The 20,031-nt window shown below is 29.4% G+C and overlaps 2 protein-coding genes across 5 annotated transcripts; both read left to right on the top strand.

The window, feature by feature from the left end:
- The first annotated feature begins 533 nt into the window (after positions 1-533).
- On the top strand, positions 534-8,841 carry LOC112782968 (uncharacterized). 4 transcript variants are annotated; one of them, XM_072230078.1, is made up of 10 exons: positions 666-1,048; positions 2,171-2,297; positions 2,659-3,657; positions 3,780-3,893; positions 4,636-4,818; positions 4,947-5,164; positions 5,377-5,724; positions 6,148-6,452; positions 7,545-7,677; positions 8,373-8,841. In XM_072230078.1, exons 3-8 carry the CDS (start codon positions 2,752-2,754, stop codon positions 6,155-6,157), a joined length of 1,779 nt encoding a protein of 592 aa, XP_072086179.1. In that variant the 5' UTR covers positions 666-1,048; positions 2,171-2,297; positions 2,659-2,751; the 3' UTR covers positions 6,158-6,452; positions 7,545-7,677; positions 8,373-8,841. The 4 variants fall into 4 exon arrangements, with proteins under 4 accessions (XP_025681453.1, XP_072086179.1, XP_025681457.1 ...); XM_025825668.3 differs by lacking the exon at positions 2,171-2,297 and having other exon boundaries at positions 534-1,048; XM_025825672.3 differs by lacking the exon at positions 2,171-2,297 and having other exon boundaries at positions 2,711-3,657.
- A 3,370-nt stretch (positions 8,842-12,211) lies between these two features.
- LOC112786776 (protein STRICTOSIDINE SYNTHASE-LIKE 5) lies at positions 12,212-18,723 on the top strand. The gene is made up of 4 exons (XM_025830154.3): positions 12,212-13,133; positions 15,260-15,567; positions 17,032-17,161; positions 18,277-18,723. Exons 1-4 carry the CDS (start codon positions 12,690-12,692, stop codon positions 18,550-18,552), a joined length of 1,158 nt encoding a protein of 385 aa, XP_025685939.1. The 5' UTR covers positions 12,212-12,689; the 3' UTR covers positions 18,553-18,723.
- Positions 18,724-20,031: the final 1,308 nt, after the last annotated feature.

Below are 20,031 nucleotides of genomic sequence, written 5' to 3'. Positions count from 1 at the left end.
CCCGACCCGTTGGACCCGTATAATTATTTGCTACTTAATATTTTGTTGTTATTGGTTGGTATGACACTATAAATTATTATTATTATGTTAATCTTGTGTTGGTTGTTAACTTTGTTTTAATTGTCTTTTGAACTTTGAATGTTTAATGTGTAATTGATATAATTATTATTATGAAACTTTAAATTATTATGATTAGATTCTAAATTATTATTATGCGAATGTTGCATTGTTATGAAATAATTATTTTTAAAAATTTAGAGGTTCAAAAAATGTAGAATCTAATTTTTGGTGATGTCGTGATAAAGTTGATCAAGACCCAGATTTCACCCGGTCTAGACCCGGCTTAAATGTGACCCGAAAGTAATACGATTTCATCGGGTCGGATAAGGGTCTCATAAATAGATCCGATCATTATTTAGGGTCGGGTTCGGGTCACGGCAAACCCGGCTTCACCCGACCCATGTGCACCCCTACTCGTCATGGATATTTGAGACCATTTACCGTTAAACATTAAATAATTTATAATTTATAATAAGAATGTCTTCATATAGAAAAAAAAAAAGGAAATGGTTCTCATTTCCGGTCAGTTTGGGCCAATTCAAGAAAATTGGGCTTTTTCGATCAGGACCAATGACAAAAAATCCTGTTAGTGTAAAGGCCTCCCCAGTTCCGCAATTCATCAACTCATCAATTCATCATCAACAGTTCAACACTCATCAGCCAGCCACCACCAGCAGCTCCTACCATCGCCGAACTCCTCTCCTCGGCCAGAGCTCACCGACGCCGTCGGAATTTGACTGACAGAGGGTGCCGTCTCCGAACGTCTCTGCCACTCACCCTCTTCTCCTCGCCGTGGAATCTCTGCTCGGAGCTCTTCTCGTTGCCGTCGCGAACTGCTCCTGCTCGGCTGTCGTCTCCTCACCGTAACGAGCTCTGTTCCCGGCGTCTCTCTCTTCAAGCTCTCTCGCTATCTCTACGAGGTCACTGTCAGCGCCGTGTTCCTCCGAGCTCACTCTGTCACCGCCGTTCCTCCCTTGGCGTCTCACCGGTAGGCCACTTCTTCTTCAGCTTCATCTTTATTTTCTAGTTAATTTTTAAGATTCTGAGCTGAGTTTGTGTTCTGAATTGGATTCTGAAGTTATTGTTGTAGTGATTCTGAAGTTATTGTTGGCATGAAGTTTTTTAGTTGTTGCAGTTGGTTCTGTTGTTGCCGAATTTGTGTTGCTGCTTCAATGTAATTACTAATTTGCAATCATATATAATTTCTGTTGTTACTGATTTTAGATCTGAAATTGTGGTTGATGATTGCTGAATTGTTGCTTGATTCTGGCAAGGTTGAACGCATATCTGGTTGTTAGCGATGATTGAACCATCTTAGAGCTTTCCCTTTCATAACTTGAATCATTTAATGATTAGCTATGCTATTCTGTACTCTATATTCTGTATTCATGGTGTTGATTGAATCATTGAATGATTAGTTCACTGCTGGTTTTTTTTTTTGTTAATTTTTGGAAAAAGATAGTTAATCTTTGTTAAAATTGTGCTGAAATTTTGCTAAAATTGTGATCAGCTGAAAATCTTATTAATCTTTATTAAAATTATGCTGAAAATTTTGTTAAAAGTTTTTCAGAGTTTCTATATGTTCATTATGATCAGTCTTTTGTTAGAGAAGAAATATTTGTCATCTTTGTTTTTAATGAAGAAATAGATGAATTGAATTAACTCAATTAACTAGATAAGTAGATGATCGAATATTTATTATTGGTTTGGTTAATTTAAAATTTTTTTTTTGTTTCATGTGACTATCTTAAATTTCATATAATATTATAAGTTTTATATGTATATAAATTTTGACCTTTGATATTTGTTTTTTTATATTTGACTCATGTGTTGTATTTAAATGTGATTATGAGATTTTAGTTGGAATTATACTTTTAATTTGTATATATTTAAGATTCATATCAGAATATATTTATATTTTTGTATATTTATTTATAATTTGATATGTTATTTTATTATATTTCGGTTATTTCGGTTGAACTATGGTTAAATTGGTTGAACCTCTAAACTGATGAACCAGTAGTTCGAGCAGTTTGATGACCGGTTCGGTTTTCAGAACCTTTAGTGTAATCAATTCCTCATCTTCTTCACTCTCCCATCTTCTTCCAAGGTATATTAAATTGGGATTTATGAATCTCAACTTCTTGCTTCGCTGCTTCTCCCCCTTATTCGCCGATTTTGAGCAGCACTTCGTGACGTCACTCTACAGCTCTGCTCTTGACCCGTCGCTGCTTCATGTACATCTCCACTCTCCTTCTCCATCACATCTTTTTCAGTTCTCACAATTGAGTTACCCTGTTAGTCTGTTTGAATTGTTTATGGTTGTTACCAAGTTTGTTGTTAGTAACTTGATATTATTGATGATTCTGGCTGTTAAGAATTTTAATTGTGGATGATTAGAGTTAAGTTAAGGATTTGAATGCATTTGTTGTAACTTGTACTACTATTTTAATTTACTATGTGCTTTGTGGTGAAATTGTTAATTTAGAATGCTTATATTCGAGTAATTTTACTTAGACTTGCGACTATGACAATATTACTAGAGAAAGTCATAGGTTCTTAAATCTTGATTTCCTCCTCCTGAATTGCAATTATCAGAGATGTCTGTGGTGTGCCTCATTTTTCTTTGGACCTGCAAGTTGCCGTGCAGACTAGAGATGCTGCTTTGATGAACTTGAAATTGATGTGAGCATGTTGTCTCAGTTGTGGCCTCCCCATATTCACACAGCCTCCTTTCTCTTGCCTGAGCTTCACCGGCCTCGTCGTTTTCTTCTGCTGTCGAGCAATGCATATAGACGTACACCTACCTTTCACTTTCGATTAGAAAGGAGAAGAAAACCAGGACCAAGACGAGGCAGCAGCATTTGTTGTTGTTGTGGTTCTGCCTCTGAGTGGGAACTTAAGGAAGCAGGTATAGCCGTGTCAACTTTCCTTCAAGGATTAGGGGTGTCAGAGGAGGAGTCCGTATCCATCGCATCCAAGTCACCCTCTTACTCCAACATGTTGGTGGAGAGTGTCAGGGATTTGGACCAACACTCCATGTGGAATTCCGATTCGGCCTCCTTGGGCTTCAGGGAAAAGCTTCTTCACATTGCCTCCGTCAAAGGTGACAATGGAAAACTCCCTTACTTTGAGAGTCTCGGCTTCACTCACTCTTCATCTATCACTCTTGCTAGGTATCTCTCCTCTCAGAACCTCCCATCCCTCATGCACAAGGTTGCATCCATCAAGGACCTCTTCTTTTCTCATCAAGCTGATCACCTCCTCATCAACAACATTCGTCGCATGATGCTCCACCTGTCCATTCCAATCGACGATGATCTACAACATATTCTCTCCTTCTTTGAGAAGCTTGAAGCCAGGCGTGGAGGCTTAAATGTCTTGCTCTCTGACAAAGACACTGCCTTTCGCCATTTGATTGATTCCTTTCCTCGTTTACTTTCACTCTCACTGGATAACCACATCGTTCCTATTATCGATTTTCTCCACAATATTGGAGTTCCCAGAGTTCACATCACAACCATAATACTCTCTTTTCCGCCTATTCTGTTCTGGAATATTCAACTCCTTAAAGCTAGACTCCTCGCCTTGAAACAGGTATCCTCCCATCCATGTTGTTTATTCCTTCTTTCTCGAGTCTACTCCTTTCTTTCCATCCTCTTTTGGCACCATAACTACTTTCGACCAAGTTTTAATTGCTATAATATATGCTTTTACAGATTCATGTGGTGGATAAAGATTATATCAAGTTGTTGATCAGATATCCTTGGGTTCTATCTACAAGCATTCAAGAGAACTATGAGGAGGTTCATGGATTTTTTCTTTCTGAGAAGGTATCATTTTGTAAGGCCAATGCTTCTCTGCCTATTGATATTATATGCATTATGACTTTATCTTTTTGTAAGTTGAGCTAATATTACTCAAATAAAATAGGATTTTAGTTTGAAGTGGTGTTTCCCTAAACATACTCTATAGCAAGACCAAAAAATTTAAATTGAGTAAGATGCCAAACTGAAATAAACCCGTTGCATTGTACTTTACAAGTTAAATATCCTTTCTTAGCATCATAAATCACAACCATGTCAATGCTGTCAAAATTCCTAGTTGGCATACACTCTAGTATGATGTGCTATTGCAGTGTTTTAGGTGAAAGTTTTAGGCATCAAGTTAACCAATATCTGACCTTTTAAGATTTTACAAGTTGCTAGTGGTATGATTAATTCAAGAAAATATGGTAAGAACTTTTTCAAAAACTAATTATAAAATTAATTAGTACTTACCAGATTTAATTTTGTGTAGTTGTTTCTTTAGGATCTTCGTAATTATATCAGATTATGTGGAGTTTTTTAGCAGGATGTCACATCCACAAGATTTTGGCTGGTTGCTTGATCCTTTTCATGCCTCCTTATGAATTGAATTTGTTGAATGCCTATGTGCTTGTATCAATTGATGCTAGTGATACTTGTTTTATGGATGAGTTAGTAGGTACTTGAGGTAGATATATTTGATTAGTATGACTAGAAAATTTATTTGTTGAAATACTAGACTAGTAACATAAGGAATGCTTCATTATAGGTTAGAAAGATATGTATTGACTCTGCAATCAGAGGCCAACCATACCTGTTGGGTTGTTCAACAAGCAAGCTGAAGTCGATGCTGGATCAGTTGGCTGATCTTGGAGTTAAGGGAAATAAGTTAGATAGAGTTATTGCTAGAAGCCCGCAGCTACTATTGCGGAAGCCCAGAGATTTTCTACAGGTATTTCTCTTTTTTCTACAGTCACACGTGCTGTATGCATGTCATTGTTCTTTAGTTTTGTATCTTACTGATTCAAAATGCTTCATTTTTTTTCCAGTTAAGAAGCTTGTGTTCCATGTTGTCTGCAGGTTGTTCTGTTCTTTGAAAATATGGGCTTGGATAGAGAAATTGTTGGGAGAATTCTTTCTCGCTGCCCAGAAATTTTCGCTGCCAGCATCAATAAAACTCTTAAGAGGAAGATTGAATTCCTTTCTGGGGTTGGCGTTTCGGAAGCATATCTTCCTGGGGTAATCAGAAAGTATCCGGAATTACTTCTAACGGACACTGATAAAACCATACTGCATCGGTATTGTCCTCATCAATTTAGTTTTTTGTCGATTGTTGTTCCAGTTTATTATTGAACAAATTGAGATTGCTTCATCTGCATATAGTTGATCCTACCTAGTTGAAAAAAAGATTAGTTGTTGCGATCATTGTTTAATGTTGTTCTATAGTATCGTAATTGTATACCTTCCACATTCTCTATATTTTTATAAGTTCATCTGTGATGTTCTGCAGGCTGATGTACCTGATGAAGTTAGGACTTTCGGAGAAAGAGATTGGGTTTATGGTGCGCACGTTTTCTCCGCTCCTCGGGTACAGTATAGAGGAGGTTTTGAGGCCAAAAATAGAATTCTTGGTGAAGTCGATGGGGAGGCCGGTACGAGAAGTTGTCGATTACCCTCGGTATTTTAGCTATTCATTAGAAAAAAAGATAAAGCCAAGATACTTTGTACTCAAGGGAAGGCACATTGAATGTAGTTTAAAGGATATGCTGGGAAAAAATGATGAGGAATTTGCTGCAGAATTTATGGGTGTGGGTCTTGGAGGGATGCTTGACCCTCCTCTCTGTTCTGAGAATGTGTTGTAAGTATCATACATCCTTTCCTAGTATTTTTTCTGGGAAATTCATCTCATCACAAGCAGATTCTTTGATATAAGGGGCATAAAATGTATATTCCACTAATTTTCAATTGCATAAAAATATAACATCACATTTGAGATTTTTAGAAGCAAAAAGTCTCAAGTTAGAATATCAAAATTTGGTCGTCTTAGGAATAATGTGACAGGTATATCGAAATTTGCAATTGTTTTCTTATATAATATCATGTTTAATTCAATGAAAGCAATATAGGTATAGAAAACACTGCTACGGTGTTTAAGCATTTGATCAAATAGTTGAGAAATAATTCAGTGTGATGACAATAATAAGCCACTTTCTAATAATTTATAAAATGTGAACACTGATCTGAACACTCAGAATTCAATTTAATTAATTTAATGATGTAGGGATTGTTGAGTATTACAAAGGATAAGAAGGTAGAGCTTCTTACCGATGAGGTTGATGGATTGAAATTCAAATTAACGGATGGTGTTGATATAGCAAAAGATGGTACCATTTATTTCACAGATGCTTCATACAAGTACTCATTAAAGGACCGCTTCTTAGACTTGTTGGAGGGTAAGCCTCATGGTAGATTCATGAGTTATGATCCAACAACAAAGAAAACAGAAGTGCTTGTCCATAATCTCTACTTCCCCAATGGTGTTGCTGTCTCACCAGATCAGCAATTTGTCATCTTTGAAAGTGTTCAGTAAGTTTTACATTCTGTTAGAACATTCTATTATTAGAATGCTTAAGTAAAAGTATATAAATATTATGATTTAATTTTGATATGATATTAGTGTAAAATAGTTTTATACGTGCATTTAATCATACATACATGTCAATAAAAATAATTACTTTTAATATTGATCACATGAATAATCATTCAAAAAAGCGGATGTGATTGGATGATCGTATAAAACGTTTTACATTGTAAGTGCATCAAAATTAAGCTCTTTAATTATTTTGTTTAAGTTTATGGTTTTTTATGAAAAAGTATACAGAAACAAAAACAAGAAAATAGCAATGGATACCATAGGTGTTTATGCCTTAATAACTTGCAATTATAATAGAATGAAAGAATTTTTTATTTTTAAGACCAATAATTTGTGTGTTTAGATAAAGAATATTCATACGAGTTTTTGTATTGCACCATGATTAGCATTTGCTTATAGACTAAGTATACCCTTAATTGATTGTTAATAAGCTTATAATGATCCTAATAATAACAATCTTAATGGGCCAATGGACTTTAGAGTGTATTATAAAGTTAGTTATTGACTCTAATACCAAAAAGAAAAAAAAATCATATATATACACATCATTTGGATCTTTTTCCTTCATATTATAATTTATAATTAAAACAATTATTAATCATATGAGTTGCTAGAAAGCCATCAGAATTTATTGTTTTTGGCCATCACTTTACCATTAACTCTATTCCTTTAATATAATTCCTTTAGTCTAGTAATCTGACAACATACTTTATCCCTTGCTCTTAAATATTAATGGCTAATTGATGGCAAAAAAATAATAAATTTTGCTAGTCCTCTAACATTTTTCTTTATTTTAATTTGAAGCTAGCATCTCATGTAATATTATCTAAATATCTCACTATTAGACCACTTCTAGTAATTTAAATAAATGCATGAAATGTACATTTTCAAAAGAAAATTGTCTAATTAATTATTAGCATTACTTATATGGGCAAATTAATAATAAGGCTTGTGCTCCATTGAAATTATATTGTATTAACCGTATATTGAGCATACATTTGAAGGTTGTTTGATTATCTATCCAGGATGAAGTGCAAGAAATATTACATAGAAGGCCCTAAGAAAGGAAGTGTTGAAAAATTTTGTGATAACCTACCTGGCTACCCTGATAACATTCATTATGATGAACAAGGTCAATATTGGATTGGACTAGGCTCGGTAAAACAATTCTCAATTTCAATAAAATTACTTTTACTTTTTACCATTAATTATATTTACCTTCAATAATTATAATTATATATGTATGGTGTTTTTATTGGTGATGGGTAAGTTGGTAAAGTAAAAAAAAAAAAAATTAAAGATCTAATAATCATATTTAAAGTAGTAGAACTCATACATAATAAAAATTATAAATTTAATAGTAATTATTATCTCATTTTATTATTTTCCTAATCTTCTCATTTTAAAAGATATTTTTCTATATAAATATATAGCATTTGTGTGGTAAATAATGGAACTTCTATATATTCATGTAAATAAGGGGACAATCTCCTTCTATGCTAATAATTTTTATTCATACCAAAAAGAGTAGTAATAACCCGTCAACCTTTTCCTTGACCTCCTCCATGTTTTATGGTTTAATTAATCTGAAAATTTCTTATAATTTTACTCATTTTTTAATTATTATTAGCTTCTAATGATTTAAAATTTTATAACTGAATTTTCGTATCATTTATATAAAATAAGTTTAATTCTGTCTATATATTTTGTATTTTGTTTTTAACTTTAAATCACTATATGCTGCAAACATTATTTTTCAATCAAATTTTTATAGTCTAAAACTTTGGTATCAATGCCTATAAGAAGAAATAACACATTATAATACTTTTTTTTTTGTACTTGAATTAATGCAGGGATCAACCCCAGAACTGGATATAATATTCAGATACCCTTTGATTCGGAAGGCTTTAGGAATGTTTGCAAAGTATGTAACAAAAATGAAGGAGTTATATCTGTAGATTTGGATGGAAAACCCATTGGTCACTATTCTGATCCCAAATTAGCACTAGCAAGTGGAATTAAAATTGGTGATCACATTTATTGTGGTTCCCTTTTTTATCCCTTTATACTACGTCTTGATGTGAAGCAATATCCTGCTATCAACTCATCATCTTCAAAAAAAATTAAGTTATATATATTATGCACATTATTCAACTTTTTAGTTCTATATGGACTATATGTTGTATGTTGTGTACATTCTAATCTTATAATATTTGTAGGTGAATTCTACTCTACCCTTTCTAAAATAGAGGGTAAATTACCCCTTGTGACATATACAATGATTATTCATAAATTATTCTTCTACCAGAGTTTTAAGATTCACGTTATCTTCTCTTTTCTTTTCAATTAACGCGATGTTTCTCTTGAAATTTGATAGTAGTGTTATTTTTATAATCTGCACCAAATACACCTCTTCTTCAATTTTAAAACCATAATTCCTCTCAAATCCAATCACCATTTCCAATCAATTAGGTTAGGATTTTAAACTTGTTCATATGCTTTCAATCTCTCGTTTCAACGAGCACATCTGTTAATTTTTCAGCTCTCTCTTTCCTAAGATTTTCTTCCTAGTATTTTTCTTAAAATTCAGTCGGATCAACAATGATACTCCTCTTCAGATAACCAACCCCCATAGTCTTGTATAACTATATAACAAAAACAAACCAAAATATTAATTAGTCATAAAAACAATGAGTCAATAATTACCATCTTAGGATTTTTATTATCTGAATAATGATTGAAAAATAATTTAAGAGCAATTAAAGATAAAAATAAAATAAAATACCTTGGTGTTTTCTTTCACGCACCAATTACCATCATTTTTAACTAATATATCCAGAAATTTCTATCAGTTTTTTAGCTCTCTCGTTTTTAGGATTTTCTAGCGATCGTATTAGAGATAGCAATTAGATTTGACGATCTCATTCGAACTTTGGAACTCTAGTTAAAAGATAATTTATCAATAATCATTGTATATGCCACAAAGGGTAATTTACCCTTTATTTTAGAGAGGGCATGGTAGAGTTCACCATATTTGTATTGTTAAACTATTCTATTGTTTGATTTTAATCTGGTTTTTTCATCAGTTATGTTACAAACTCGATTCAAATGAAGAGAAAAGTTTTTGAGGTAGCTTATACATAATTGATATTCTCCTTCAGTATTGTTAAAATATCAATTATCCAAAAGACAACCTCAAATAAATCTGTAATTACACAAAAAAATCAATAAATTCAACTACATCTAACAGCATATCTAAAATACTTATTCTACATAAACACAAATAATTTTTTATAATTCAGTTTCAACCACACATAATTATTCAAAACCCCATAAAATCCAATAATCATTTCTATTTGATGTCAACGGTTTTCATTTGTCTCTGTGTTTGAAGTTTTTGTCCACCTTATAAACAACTTCAATATTATGAAATAGATGTTCCCTGCACTTTGTCTTATTTCTTAGGAATCTTTGCTCCTAACTTGTTTCATCCTTTCTATTAATCCAGTCCACCATTCCTTTGTAGTCCAATATCCTTTTTATATTTTCCTCTTTTGCATTAAACTCCTCAATCAAGAAGTCCACTATTCCTTATTTGTAGTCCACAATCATTTTTATATTTTCCTCTCTTGCATTAAATTCCTCAATCAAGAATTAAACTGCTTCTTGAATGCCTTTGAATAAAGCTTCTCCTCTTGTGTTTTCAGCTGCAATATTGTCCATGAAGCATTTAAGTTCATTTATAGAATTGTTACATGTCTTCTCACTATGTACATATTTATCTTTGTTTTGTACATCACACATCGCCATCACACCCACTTTTTTCTTTTCCCAACATCAGCATTAACAACTATATAATCTATCATTTTTCTTTCTCACACTCATTGTAAAACTAGATTTTTAACCTGTTCCCAAGCACAATTCTAAGGTACTAACTTATTTTTAAAATTCTTTCTATTTCTATACCTCCAAACAGTCTATATAATACCAAAAAAATGAAGTATCCAATCTTTTTTACTCATCAATCCATCCTACCCTCAAACTAAGTTCTAATATTCCAAGATCCCACCTGTTCGGTAAGTCGGGTACCGGACGGTTTGGGATAATGCTACGGATGGTGAGATGGGGTATCGCCTGGTTTTCGGGTTGTTGGATTGGATGAGGAGTAGCCAACGTCCCGAGCTCTTCGTGTGGAGAGGGGGTGTCACCTATAAAGACACTCTGACGCTCTAATTAGTCAGGTGTCCAGGTGAAAAGTAGGGAGAATGGTATGTGACGTACTTTGGGAGAAGGACAGGATCCTCCCCATATATACCGTGTCAGAGGTGGGTCCCGCGAGGACAGACCCACCTTTCTCGAAACTTCTCCATACAACTGTAGTAGAGAGCTGTCAAGAACGCGTGTTCGGGTCGGTACTTGAACGTCTCGCACCCGACCCAGAGTTGGGTGACCTATGGATCGGGTCAGCCCATATGATGTTTGGGCCAGGCCGTAACACCACCCAACACACATTTTTTTAACATAGAGTCATCCACCACAGTTTAAATACATATTTATAATGTAGAAAAATGTAGTTTACTGTTTCTGGTTTGTCACCACAAAGTACATAAATATCTTTACTTTGATCTATGATTCTTCTCCTCATGAGCACATCTTTGTGTTCAACGCTCCTAAGATCACGAATCATATTAGCATTATCAAAAACATATTTTATCGTCGGTTTTTCGTATGTCTTTCTCATAGTAATGGTCATGAAAATCTTTATTGTGTATTTTTCATCCTCTCTAAATATCCACATTTATTTATTTCTGTAACTTGTACAAAAAAACACACTTTTCAATAAATATTGTAATTTTGTTAATTATGTTTTTTCTCTCTTAAAAAATTCTGTCATTAAAGATTCCAAACCCAAGATTTTAATCTGATCTAACTATAAAAAAATAGTCAGTTATTAATAAAGTGGTCTAATGGCTGCTAAACAATTAAATAATGTGTATAAGAATAAGATGTTATTAACTTATTATATTCAAATTGTTTTTATTAATGTAAAGAGAAAGAAAAACATATAAAAACATGTTGAATTTGACGGTCGAAAATTTACTGAAACCACTGTATAACTCATGATGTGCAAATAAAATTTGTGTTATGAGCCCCTTTTTTTAAGAGTGACTGCTAGATTCGAATTTTTTTTTTTTGGAAAAAGAAGTCTTTTTTATTTTTAAAAAAATTACTTATATAATTAAATAAGGATGTTTGGGTTTTTTTAGAAAAATATATTTATTGAAAAATAAAAAATATTTTATTTTAGATAAAAAAACATGTTTCCTTTTAAAAAAATAAAACGTTGACAAAATTGTGATAAATTTTCATTGCAAATATTTTTTATGCATGCTTTCTAATCCAAACAGAAAATTATTTTGATCTTTTTAAAAAATAAAATAAATAATATATTTTTTTAAAGATACTGATTAAAATTATTAAAAATAATAATTTTTATATCTATAATACATTAAAAATATTATATAAAAAATTTATTTAAAAATTTATTATTAATTTATACTACATAAATAAGATGAAATCAAACAGACTAATGAATTAATAGCGCTTTTAAGGGTTTGTTGTTGGCCAATAAATTATACAAGGTAAAATTCGAACTCCTAACACTTATTTAAATAAACTAATAAACTAATTACCGACCAACCCAACTTAATTATTAATAAATTAATAAATTAATAGCTAAATTAAATCAAATGGACTATATTTATATTTATTTTAAAATTATCTTCTGATCCAGGACTCCAGGAGGAATTACACCCACATTCTAAACCTAGAAATCTGCTACAAGTAGGACCCACGTAAAAAAAAAACTAAAGAGAAAAACAAAAGATAATGCTAGGTAATCAATAATTTTTTTGAATAATATAAACAACCACCAATCAAATTAAAATATATTACATCTCTAAATTACTTACTTAAATCTTAATATATTAAAATAATCATTCGCACACCTAATAAAATGAATATCCAATATATTCATTATTCACATTCTTTAATATTTTTATTGGCTGCCTATACTTTTTAAAAAACAAATGAATTTAAGTTATAAGAATTAAGAAGATATCAAAAAATCTTTCAGAACTGAAACTGAAGCAAACTGCAATCTATCCAATATGCAAAAAACACGAGTTGACTCAGCTTCTGCAACTCGCTCTGAGCTTCAGACAACAACAAGCTCAACGCAATGGCTTTTCATAGTATCCTTTTTCCTCCTTCTTCCGGTGGTTCTAGCTGCGCTTCTTTTCCGCCTCGAACCGTTCGATCCGGTTCATTTCCCGCCCCATGAGATAACCCGGCTCAACTTGGCCAGCACGGTTGCCCGCAACGATAACATGCGACGAGGCTCGGAGGTTGTCGGAAACGGACGCGTGGCGGGGCCGGAAGACCTGGTTTATGATGCGGAGGCGCACGTGGTTTACACGAGTTGTGAAGATGGTTGGATCAAGCGAGTGAGTTTAAGTAATGACTCGGTGGAAGATTGGGTTAACACGGGTGGAAGGCCTCTTGGTTTAGCTTTTGACCCTCATGGCTCACTCATTGTTGCTGATGCCTATAAGGTAATATTTTATTTTATTTTATTTTTATAGATAACAATATAATTAATAAGTTCTATATATATATATATATATATATATATATATATATATGATTATTGATTAAATTTGTGGTTAAATCAATAAGATCAATGTTTAAGAATCCATGGGTAAGAATACTTGTTTTCTTCATATTTCATACCAGGAATATATGTTAGAAACCAAGAGTTTAGCTTCGAAGTTTTTCTCTAATTTATCAGTTATATTATATATGAAGTTACTTTAAAAAGTTGTTAAAATATTTTTTTATTTGAATATCAGATATATATTTTTTTTTTATCAAAAATAGGAGACTTGAACCCACGACCTCTTAATTAAGTATGGAAAAATTATGTTATTTGAACTATAACTCAGATATATTGTTAGATGAACAGATTTTTTTTTCATTTTATATCTATAGGGTATTTGAAAATGGATCATCTTTATTTTTTTAAAATTTTTTTATAAAGTATAATTTTTTATCATACTCTCTTTAAGTAAGACTATATATATATATATATATATATATATATATATATATATATATATATATATATATATATATATATATTTTTAACAAAAAATTGAATGTATCTATAGAAAAAATATAGATAACCAATAACATTTTATATATGTATGGTCTGAAGAATTTGGTAATAATATACTTATAATTTTGTGAAGGACATACTTGTTGATATCGGTCATCTTTTTTTTTCTTTTATATTGAAACGATAATTTTGAAGAGAAAGAGATAATACCAAAGAAAAGTAGTGTATGTCCGATAATATAAATGGTTTATCTATCTTGTATTTTAAAAGTATATATTAAATTTATAAATTAAAAACATTTTTATTAAAAATATAAAAAAAAATAAATTTTTAATATATTTATTTTATATTTATTTAATAAAAAATATTTAAAATATTTTATTAATAATAAATTTGTCATATAACTTAAGAAAGACATGTTAATTAATCCCTAATATAAAAGCTGTTGGGGATTGGATTTGCATTGAAAAAATTCATGTGATAACGATGGATAATTGGATATGGCAGCTAACATTAATGGTTTTTAAATGCTTCAACGTGGACCTGTACCTTGAGAGTTAATAAGTCTCGGACCTAAACAAATAGTAGTACGTACGTAATATAGTAGTAGATATAGTAGTACGTACGATATATATATATAGTACTACTATATCTACTACTATATATATATATACTTCTTTCTAATAAGCGTATGAAATTAATTTTTAGTTAGTTAATATTAATTAATATTTTTATTGTAAAGTTATTTTTTTAATTTTTAGAGAATTTAAAATTTAAATTTCAGAATTTTTAGTTTAAAATAAAAAATTTAAAATAAATAAATAATTTTCAAAAGGTTACTTTGATATTCACCGAGAAAATGGTTAATTTCCTAGAACTCATAATTAAATAATGTCTAATTTCAATTTTTATTTTTTTTACAAATAATTATCAGGCCTAAAATATTTAGGTAGCACTGGCCAATGAATTATAGCTCAAATAGCATAGTCTCTCCACACTCGCCTAAGAGATCGCAAGTTCGAATCTCTTTATTTTTGGTAAAAAAAAATATTTAGGTAACATTTATTTTTTTTATCATTTATACAAGCTTGTTTAATTATAACATATAATTTATTTTCTTAATCACATTCTAAGAACAACTTTTTATTCATATTTTACAAAGAGGAAAATTATTTATATTTAAATTAAAATTTATCTAATTTTCTATCGTTTAAAAAAATTGGAATACTTAAAATTAAATAAAGACAAAAAGATATACCTAAATGTTTTATGCCTTGTAGAAAATAGAGAAAATCGATATTTTCTATTAAATCAAAAGAATAAATTAAACATGTAAAATATGAAATTATAATGAATTTAAATTGTAAAATTATCCGATCTTAAAAAAAAAAGAAATTTAGAATCAACTAACTCATTTAAAATCGTAATATGAACTTTTTAAAAATTAAATAAAAAGGATATATATTACAAACTAGAAAGTGTTTATCTTCTTATTATTATATTTATGTATGTCATAAAAAACTACTTAAGAAGATATTTGTTTAAATAAAATGATGCATATAGGGATTGGTGAGGGTGAGAATGGATAAGAAGGTAGAGGTTGTAACAGATGAAGTTGATGGATTGAAATTCAAATTAACGGATGGTGTTGATGTGGCAAAAGATGGAATTATTTACTTCACAGATGCTACTTACAAATACTCTTTAGAGGACCACTTCTTAGACTTGTTGGAGGGTAAGCCTCATGGTAGATTCATGAGTTATGATCCAACAACAAACCAAACAAAAGTGATTGCTCATAATCTCTACTTTCCCAATGGTGTTGCTGTCTCACCAGATCAACAATTTGTCATCTTCTGTGAAAGTTTTCTGTGAGTTTATTTTCTGTGGATTTGCTGTTTATAACACTACTTTTTCTTTAATTTCTCTCTTTTTTTTTATTTTTTTTTGCTATATGCATATCATATCAATATTCAATATGGTTGGTTATAAATTAAGAAGATTTTCAAGTGTACCGTCATACCGGTGTATTAATAATTTTTAATCGTTGATCTTAATTATATATATTATATATATTTTTTATAATTAAGATCAACGGTTAAAAATAACTGAAATACCAGTAAGACGGTACACTTGAAAAATTTTCTATAAATTTTAGTCAAGATAAATACAGCTGAAAAATTAATATAATATTAAAAAAATACGGTTTTAGTTCTAATATTTACGCTAAGTTTTAATTCGTCTTTAATGTTTGAAACGTAAATTCTATTTTCATCCTAATATTTTATCTTATTTTAGTTTTTAAGTCAAAAATAACTTTTTTTTAAAATATTATTTTTTTCTTTTATTTGTATCTTTTTTTTTCTTTTATTATTCTATCATTTTTGCTCTTAAATTATTACAACAATCACTATAATTATTATTTTTTCTGTTATCTAAACAAAAATACTATAATAAAAAAAGGGTATTTTTGGAAAATAAATTAATTTTAACTAGAAAATTAAAATAAAATAAATATAATATTTGAAATAAAATAAAATATTTTAAACTTTAATGACGAAATTAAGACTTAATCTAATTGTGTTAGAAATTAAAGCAGTCATTTATCCTATAATATATAGTATGCATGTATATTTCATTTAGGCTATGATGCAGGGACACTGACACAGACACGGGACATGACATGACACAGGATACGCCGACACGCAAATTTTAAAATCTTATAAGATATGGGAATACGCATACATATAAAATATAAAGTATTTTTAAATAAATCGTAATGATATTTTGATATTTTATTGATATTAAAACATAAATTAATTTTTTTATTATTTTTAATGTTTTATTTTAATTATATAAAGTAATTAAAATATTTTTTGTTTTAATAAATAATAATATATTATTTTTAAATTTATTTTAAGAATACATGTTAAGAATAAGATTGAATACGCTGAATGGTATTTTGGTGTGTCCAAGCGTGTTCGGAGAAAAAATTTTTATTTTTTATTAAGACACGGTTGAACACAGTAGACACGCGTGTCGAACGAATGTTAATGAGTGTTGCGTCCGAAATGTATCCGACACGTGCGGACACGCTAATTTAGCGAAATGTCCATACTTCGTAGCATTTAGGGCATGTATTATTTATGCTTATAATGCTTTATTATTCTTCATTGTGATCAAGTTTTTTTTTGGTGACCTCATTGTGATAAAGTAGTGTGAATTTTTATCGTATAAATTTTTTTTCCCCTTTTACCTATTTTCTTTTGTTCTGCTTAAAGAGTATGTGATGAAAATCACACTTATCTAATAAGGGTATGGTGGTTATTGTTCAGGATGAAGTGCAAGAAATATTACATACAAGGCCCTAAGAAAGGTACCATTGACAAGTTTTGTGACCTACCTGGTGCTCCTGATAATATTCATTATGATGGACAAGGAAACTATTGGATTGGAATAGCCACGGTAAAATATTACCAACCCTAAACTTCATTATTATTACTCATTCTATTCTATGTTGATATTTTGCCCATTGTAGACTAAATAATAACTTTACTAATATTTAATAGGATGATATATAATTAAAGAATAAATATTTAAATTCGTCTTTAAAAAATTTTAAATCGAACATTTTAATTTATAATAAATTTTTATTACTTTAAAATTTTTTTCAGATAAATTAATTAAAGAAGGGTTAATTTATGTTATAATAAGATTTTAGGTAAAATACTAAATTGATTCTCTACGTTTGGGCAGAATCCTGTTTTGGTCTTTAAAGTTTAGTGTCATATTTAAATCAAAAAAAGTTTCATTTAACTTTAATGTAGTACTACTGTGATGTCAAAGTTAATATAATTAACAGAATATTCTATATGACAGTATTACAAGAACAAAGTCAATAATTTGGAAAATAAGTAATCAACTATAGATGCATCAATACATTTATTATTATTTTTTTTACCATTTAAATGAAATATTTTCTATAGAACTAAGGTGAATGATGAATAAATGTATTAATGCATTTACGGTTGATTTTGTGCCTCTAGAGCTTGTATTTGTTTTCCAAATTATCGACCTTATTCTTGTACTACTGTCATGTAGGACATTCCGTTAATTATTTAACTTTGACCTCATGGTGGGACTACATTAAAGCGAAATGAAATTTTTTTGGATTCAAATATAACACTTTAAATCTTAAATACCAAAACAGAATTACGCTCAAACATTGGGTTCAATTTAATACTTTAGCCTAAGATTTTTTGAGATTTTATTATTTTATAATAATTTTTTATCTAACATGCATATTAAAAAATTTATTAAAAGCCACAGAAAAATCAATCTATATAATTAAAAGTAATTTTTGAAAACTTCAAAGTAATAAAATTTGTTGCGGACTAAAATGTCAAATAAAAAATTCGTTGGGATTAATTTAGATATATATTTACTCATAATTAAATGTTTAGGTAAAATAAATTAAAATAACTAAATTATATATAGAGAGTACTGAAATTCCATACAAATTAAATTAAACTGTTAATAAATTAATACCTAAATGTTGGTTAAATGTGAATAAATGACAGGAATATACAGCTGAAGCGGAATTAGCATACAAATACCCTTTCATTCGGAAGGCTATAATGATGTTTTCAAAGTATATAATGAATCCAAGTTTTGCCAAGAATGGAGGAGTTATAGCTGTTGACTTGGAAGGAAACCCAATTGCTCACTATTATGATCCCAAATTATCATTAACTAGTGGAATTAAAATTGGTAATCACATTTATTGTGGCTCCATTTTCTACCCTTTTATAATAAGTCTTGATGTCAACCAATATCCTGCCACCCACTCAACTTGAACAATAAAATACATCTACCTCATAAGATTATATGATGTATGTTACTTTTTTTTTTAATTAATCTATTTTCTGGCTATGTATTAATTAAAAAGTTGATTAAAATCACTTTTAAATGTGTAGTTATATGAAAAAAAAGGTTATAAATATTAGTAATATACTAATATGTGAATATGTTCATGATGTATTGTATTATTTCTTTTACTTTAGAGTCAGTTTGGATAAATAACTTAATTAAGAGCTTGTTTGGGTGAGTTTTTAAGAAAAGATATTTTTTCGAGTTATCTTTTTCTTAAAAGATCTTATGAAAAGTAAAAGTAATTTTATGTTTGGGTATCTCATGTAAAAAGATTTTTTTATCTATCAATTATGTTTGGATATAACAATATAAAAGTACTTTTTTGTTTATTTATTACGTAAAAAACATCTTTTTTTAAAGAAAAAAAGATCTTTTAAAAAAATATGTAAATTATAGCTTCTCAAAAAAGATGTTTTTTTTTTATTTTTCTAGTGTTTTTACTTTTACTACTAGAAATTTACCAAACACGCTAAAAAATAAAAAAGATCTTTATTAATTAAAAAAATTTTTTTTATCAAAATAATGGAGCTCAAACAAACACTAAGTTCTTTTGGAAAAAAGAACTTAAAATATAAGGACTTATATTAAAAGTAATTTATAAATAAATTATTTTATATTTGAAAAATTATCATAGAAATACTTATTTTAAAGTCATTTAATAAATAAGAGTGATAAAATAGATTTTGAGAATGAAAAAAATTAATTTTTTTTATTTCTTTAAAAATTCTTAAATAACTTTTTGAGAAGTTAAAAATATATTTAAAAGATTGTACTAAATATCATTAATGTAACTTTTTATAAGTTAAAAGTTAAAAAAAAAAAAAAAAAACTTTTGAAACTTCTAAACATGCCCTTAGTGCTTGAAAAAGAGGTTGGTTAAAAAGGTGAAATAATTGCTAACATAGTCATTTTAGAGTTGAAGATAGCAACAAATTAATTAAAAGCATATGACATCATATATAGTGATTTATCTGAGAATTAAAGATGGAGCCAATGATTTTTTTTTTTCTTTTTTATCAGCAGAAATTTTTAAAAAGTTTTACAAGAGTTTTTATTTGTTAAATAAAATATCTCAATGGTATCAAAAGAAACGCACTTATAAGCACTATTAGAAATTTAGAATGAATAAATACATTAAAAATTGGTAGTGCAGCTTATTGCTACTCTGCCTGAATTCCAAATTGTTGACCATGACAAGAAAAAAAAAGGAAATACTTACTATTTAAATCAATTTGAATTAGTAACTAGTTAACTTATTCGTTCATTTAAATAAGAATTAGAGTTTCGAATCTCATGATATATATGTAGCAACTCTTTAATCAATAACAAATACTTAAATAGATATAAAATAATTAGTTCTTAAAATTAGATAGAGGTGAGCACGGGTCGATTTGGTTCGAATT

The sequence above is a fragment of the Arachis hypogaea genome, chromosome 20 (genome assembly GCF_003086295.3).
Source record: "Arachis hypogaea cultivar Tifrunner chromosome 20, arahy.Tifrunner.gnm2.J5K5, whole genome shotgun sequence".
NCBI lineage: Eukaryota > Viridiplantae > Streptophyta > Magnoliopsida > Fabales > Fabaceae > Arachis > Arachis hypogaea.
Note: the sequence above shows the minus strand (reverse complement) of the source record. Positions and strands in the feature narration are given on the sequence as shown.

Bases quoted from the DNA above. Each gene is read 5' to 3' on its own strand.
- LOC112782968 (XM_025825668.3), top strand. From the start codon at position 2,752: ATGTTGTCTCAGTTGTGGCCTCCCCATATTCACACAGCCTCCTTTCTC. The intron at 3,658-3,779 runs GTATCCTCCCAT...ATGCTTTTACAG, and splicing joins GACTCCTCGCCTTGAAACAG to ATTCATGTGGTGGATAAAGA. The intron at 3,894-4,635 runs GTATCATTTTGT...GCTTCATTATAG, and splicing joins GATTTTTTCTTTCTGAGAAG to GTTAGAAAGATATGTATTGA.
- LOC112786776 (XM_025830154.3), top strand. From the start codon at position 12,690: ATGCAAAAAACACGAGTTGACTCAGCTTCTGCAACTCGCTCTGAGCTT. The intron at 15,568-17,031 runs GTGAGTTTATTT...GTTATTGTTCAG, and splicing joins ATCTTCTGTGAAAGTTTTCT to GATGAAGTGCAAGAAATATT. The intron at 17,162-18,276 runs GTAAAATATTAC...AATAAATGACAG, and splicing joins ATTGGATTGGAATAGCCACG to GAATATACAGCTGAAGCGGA.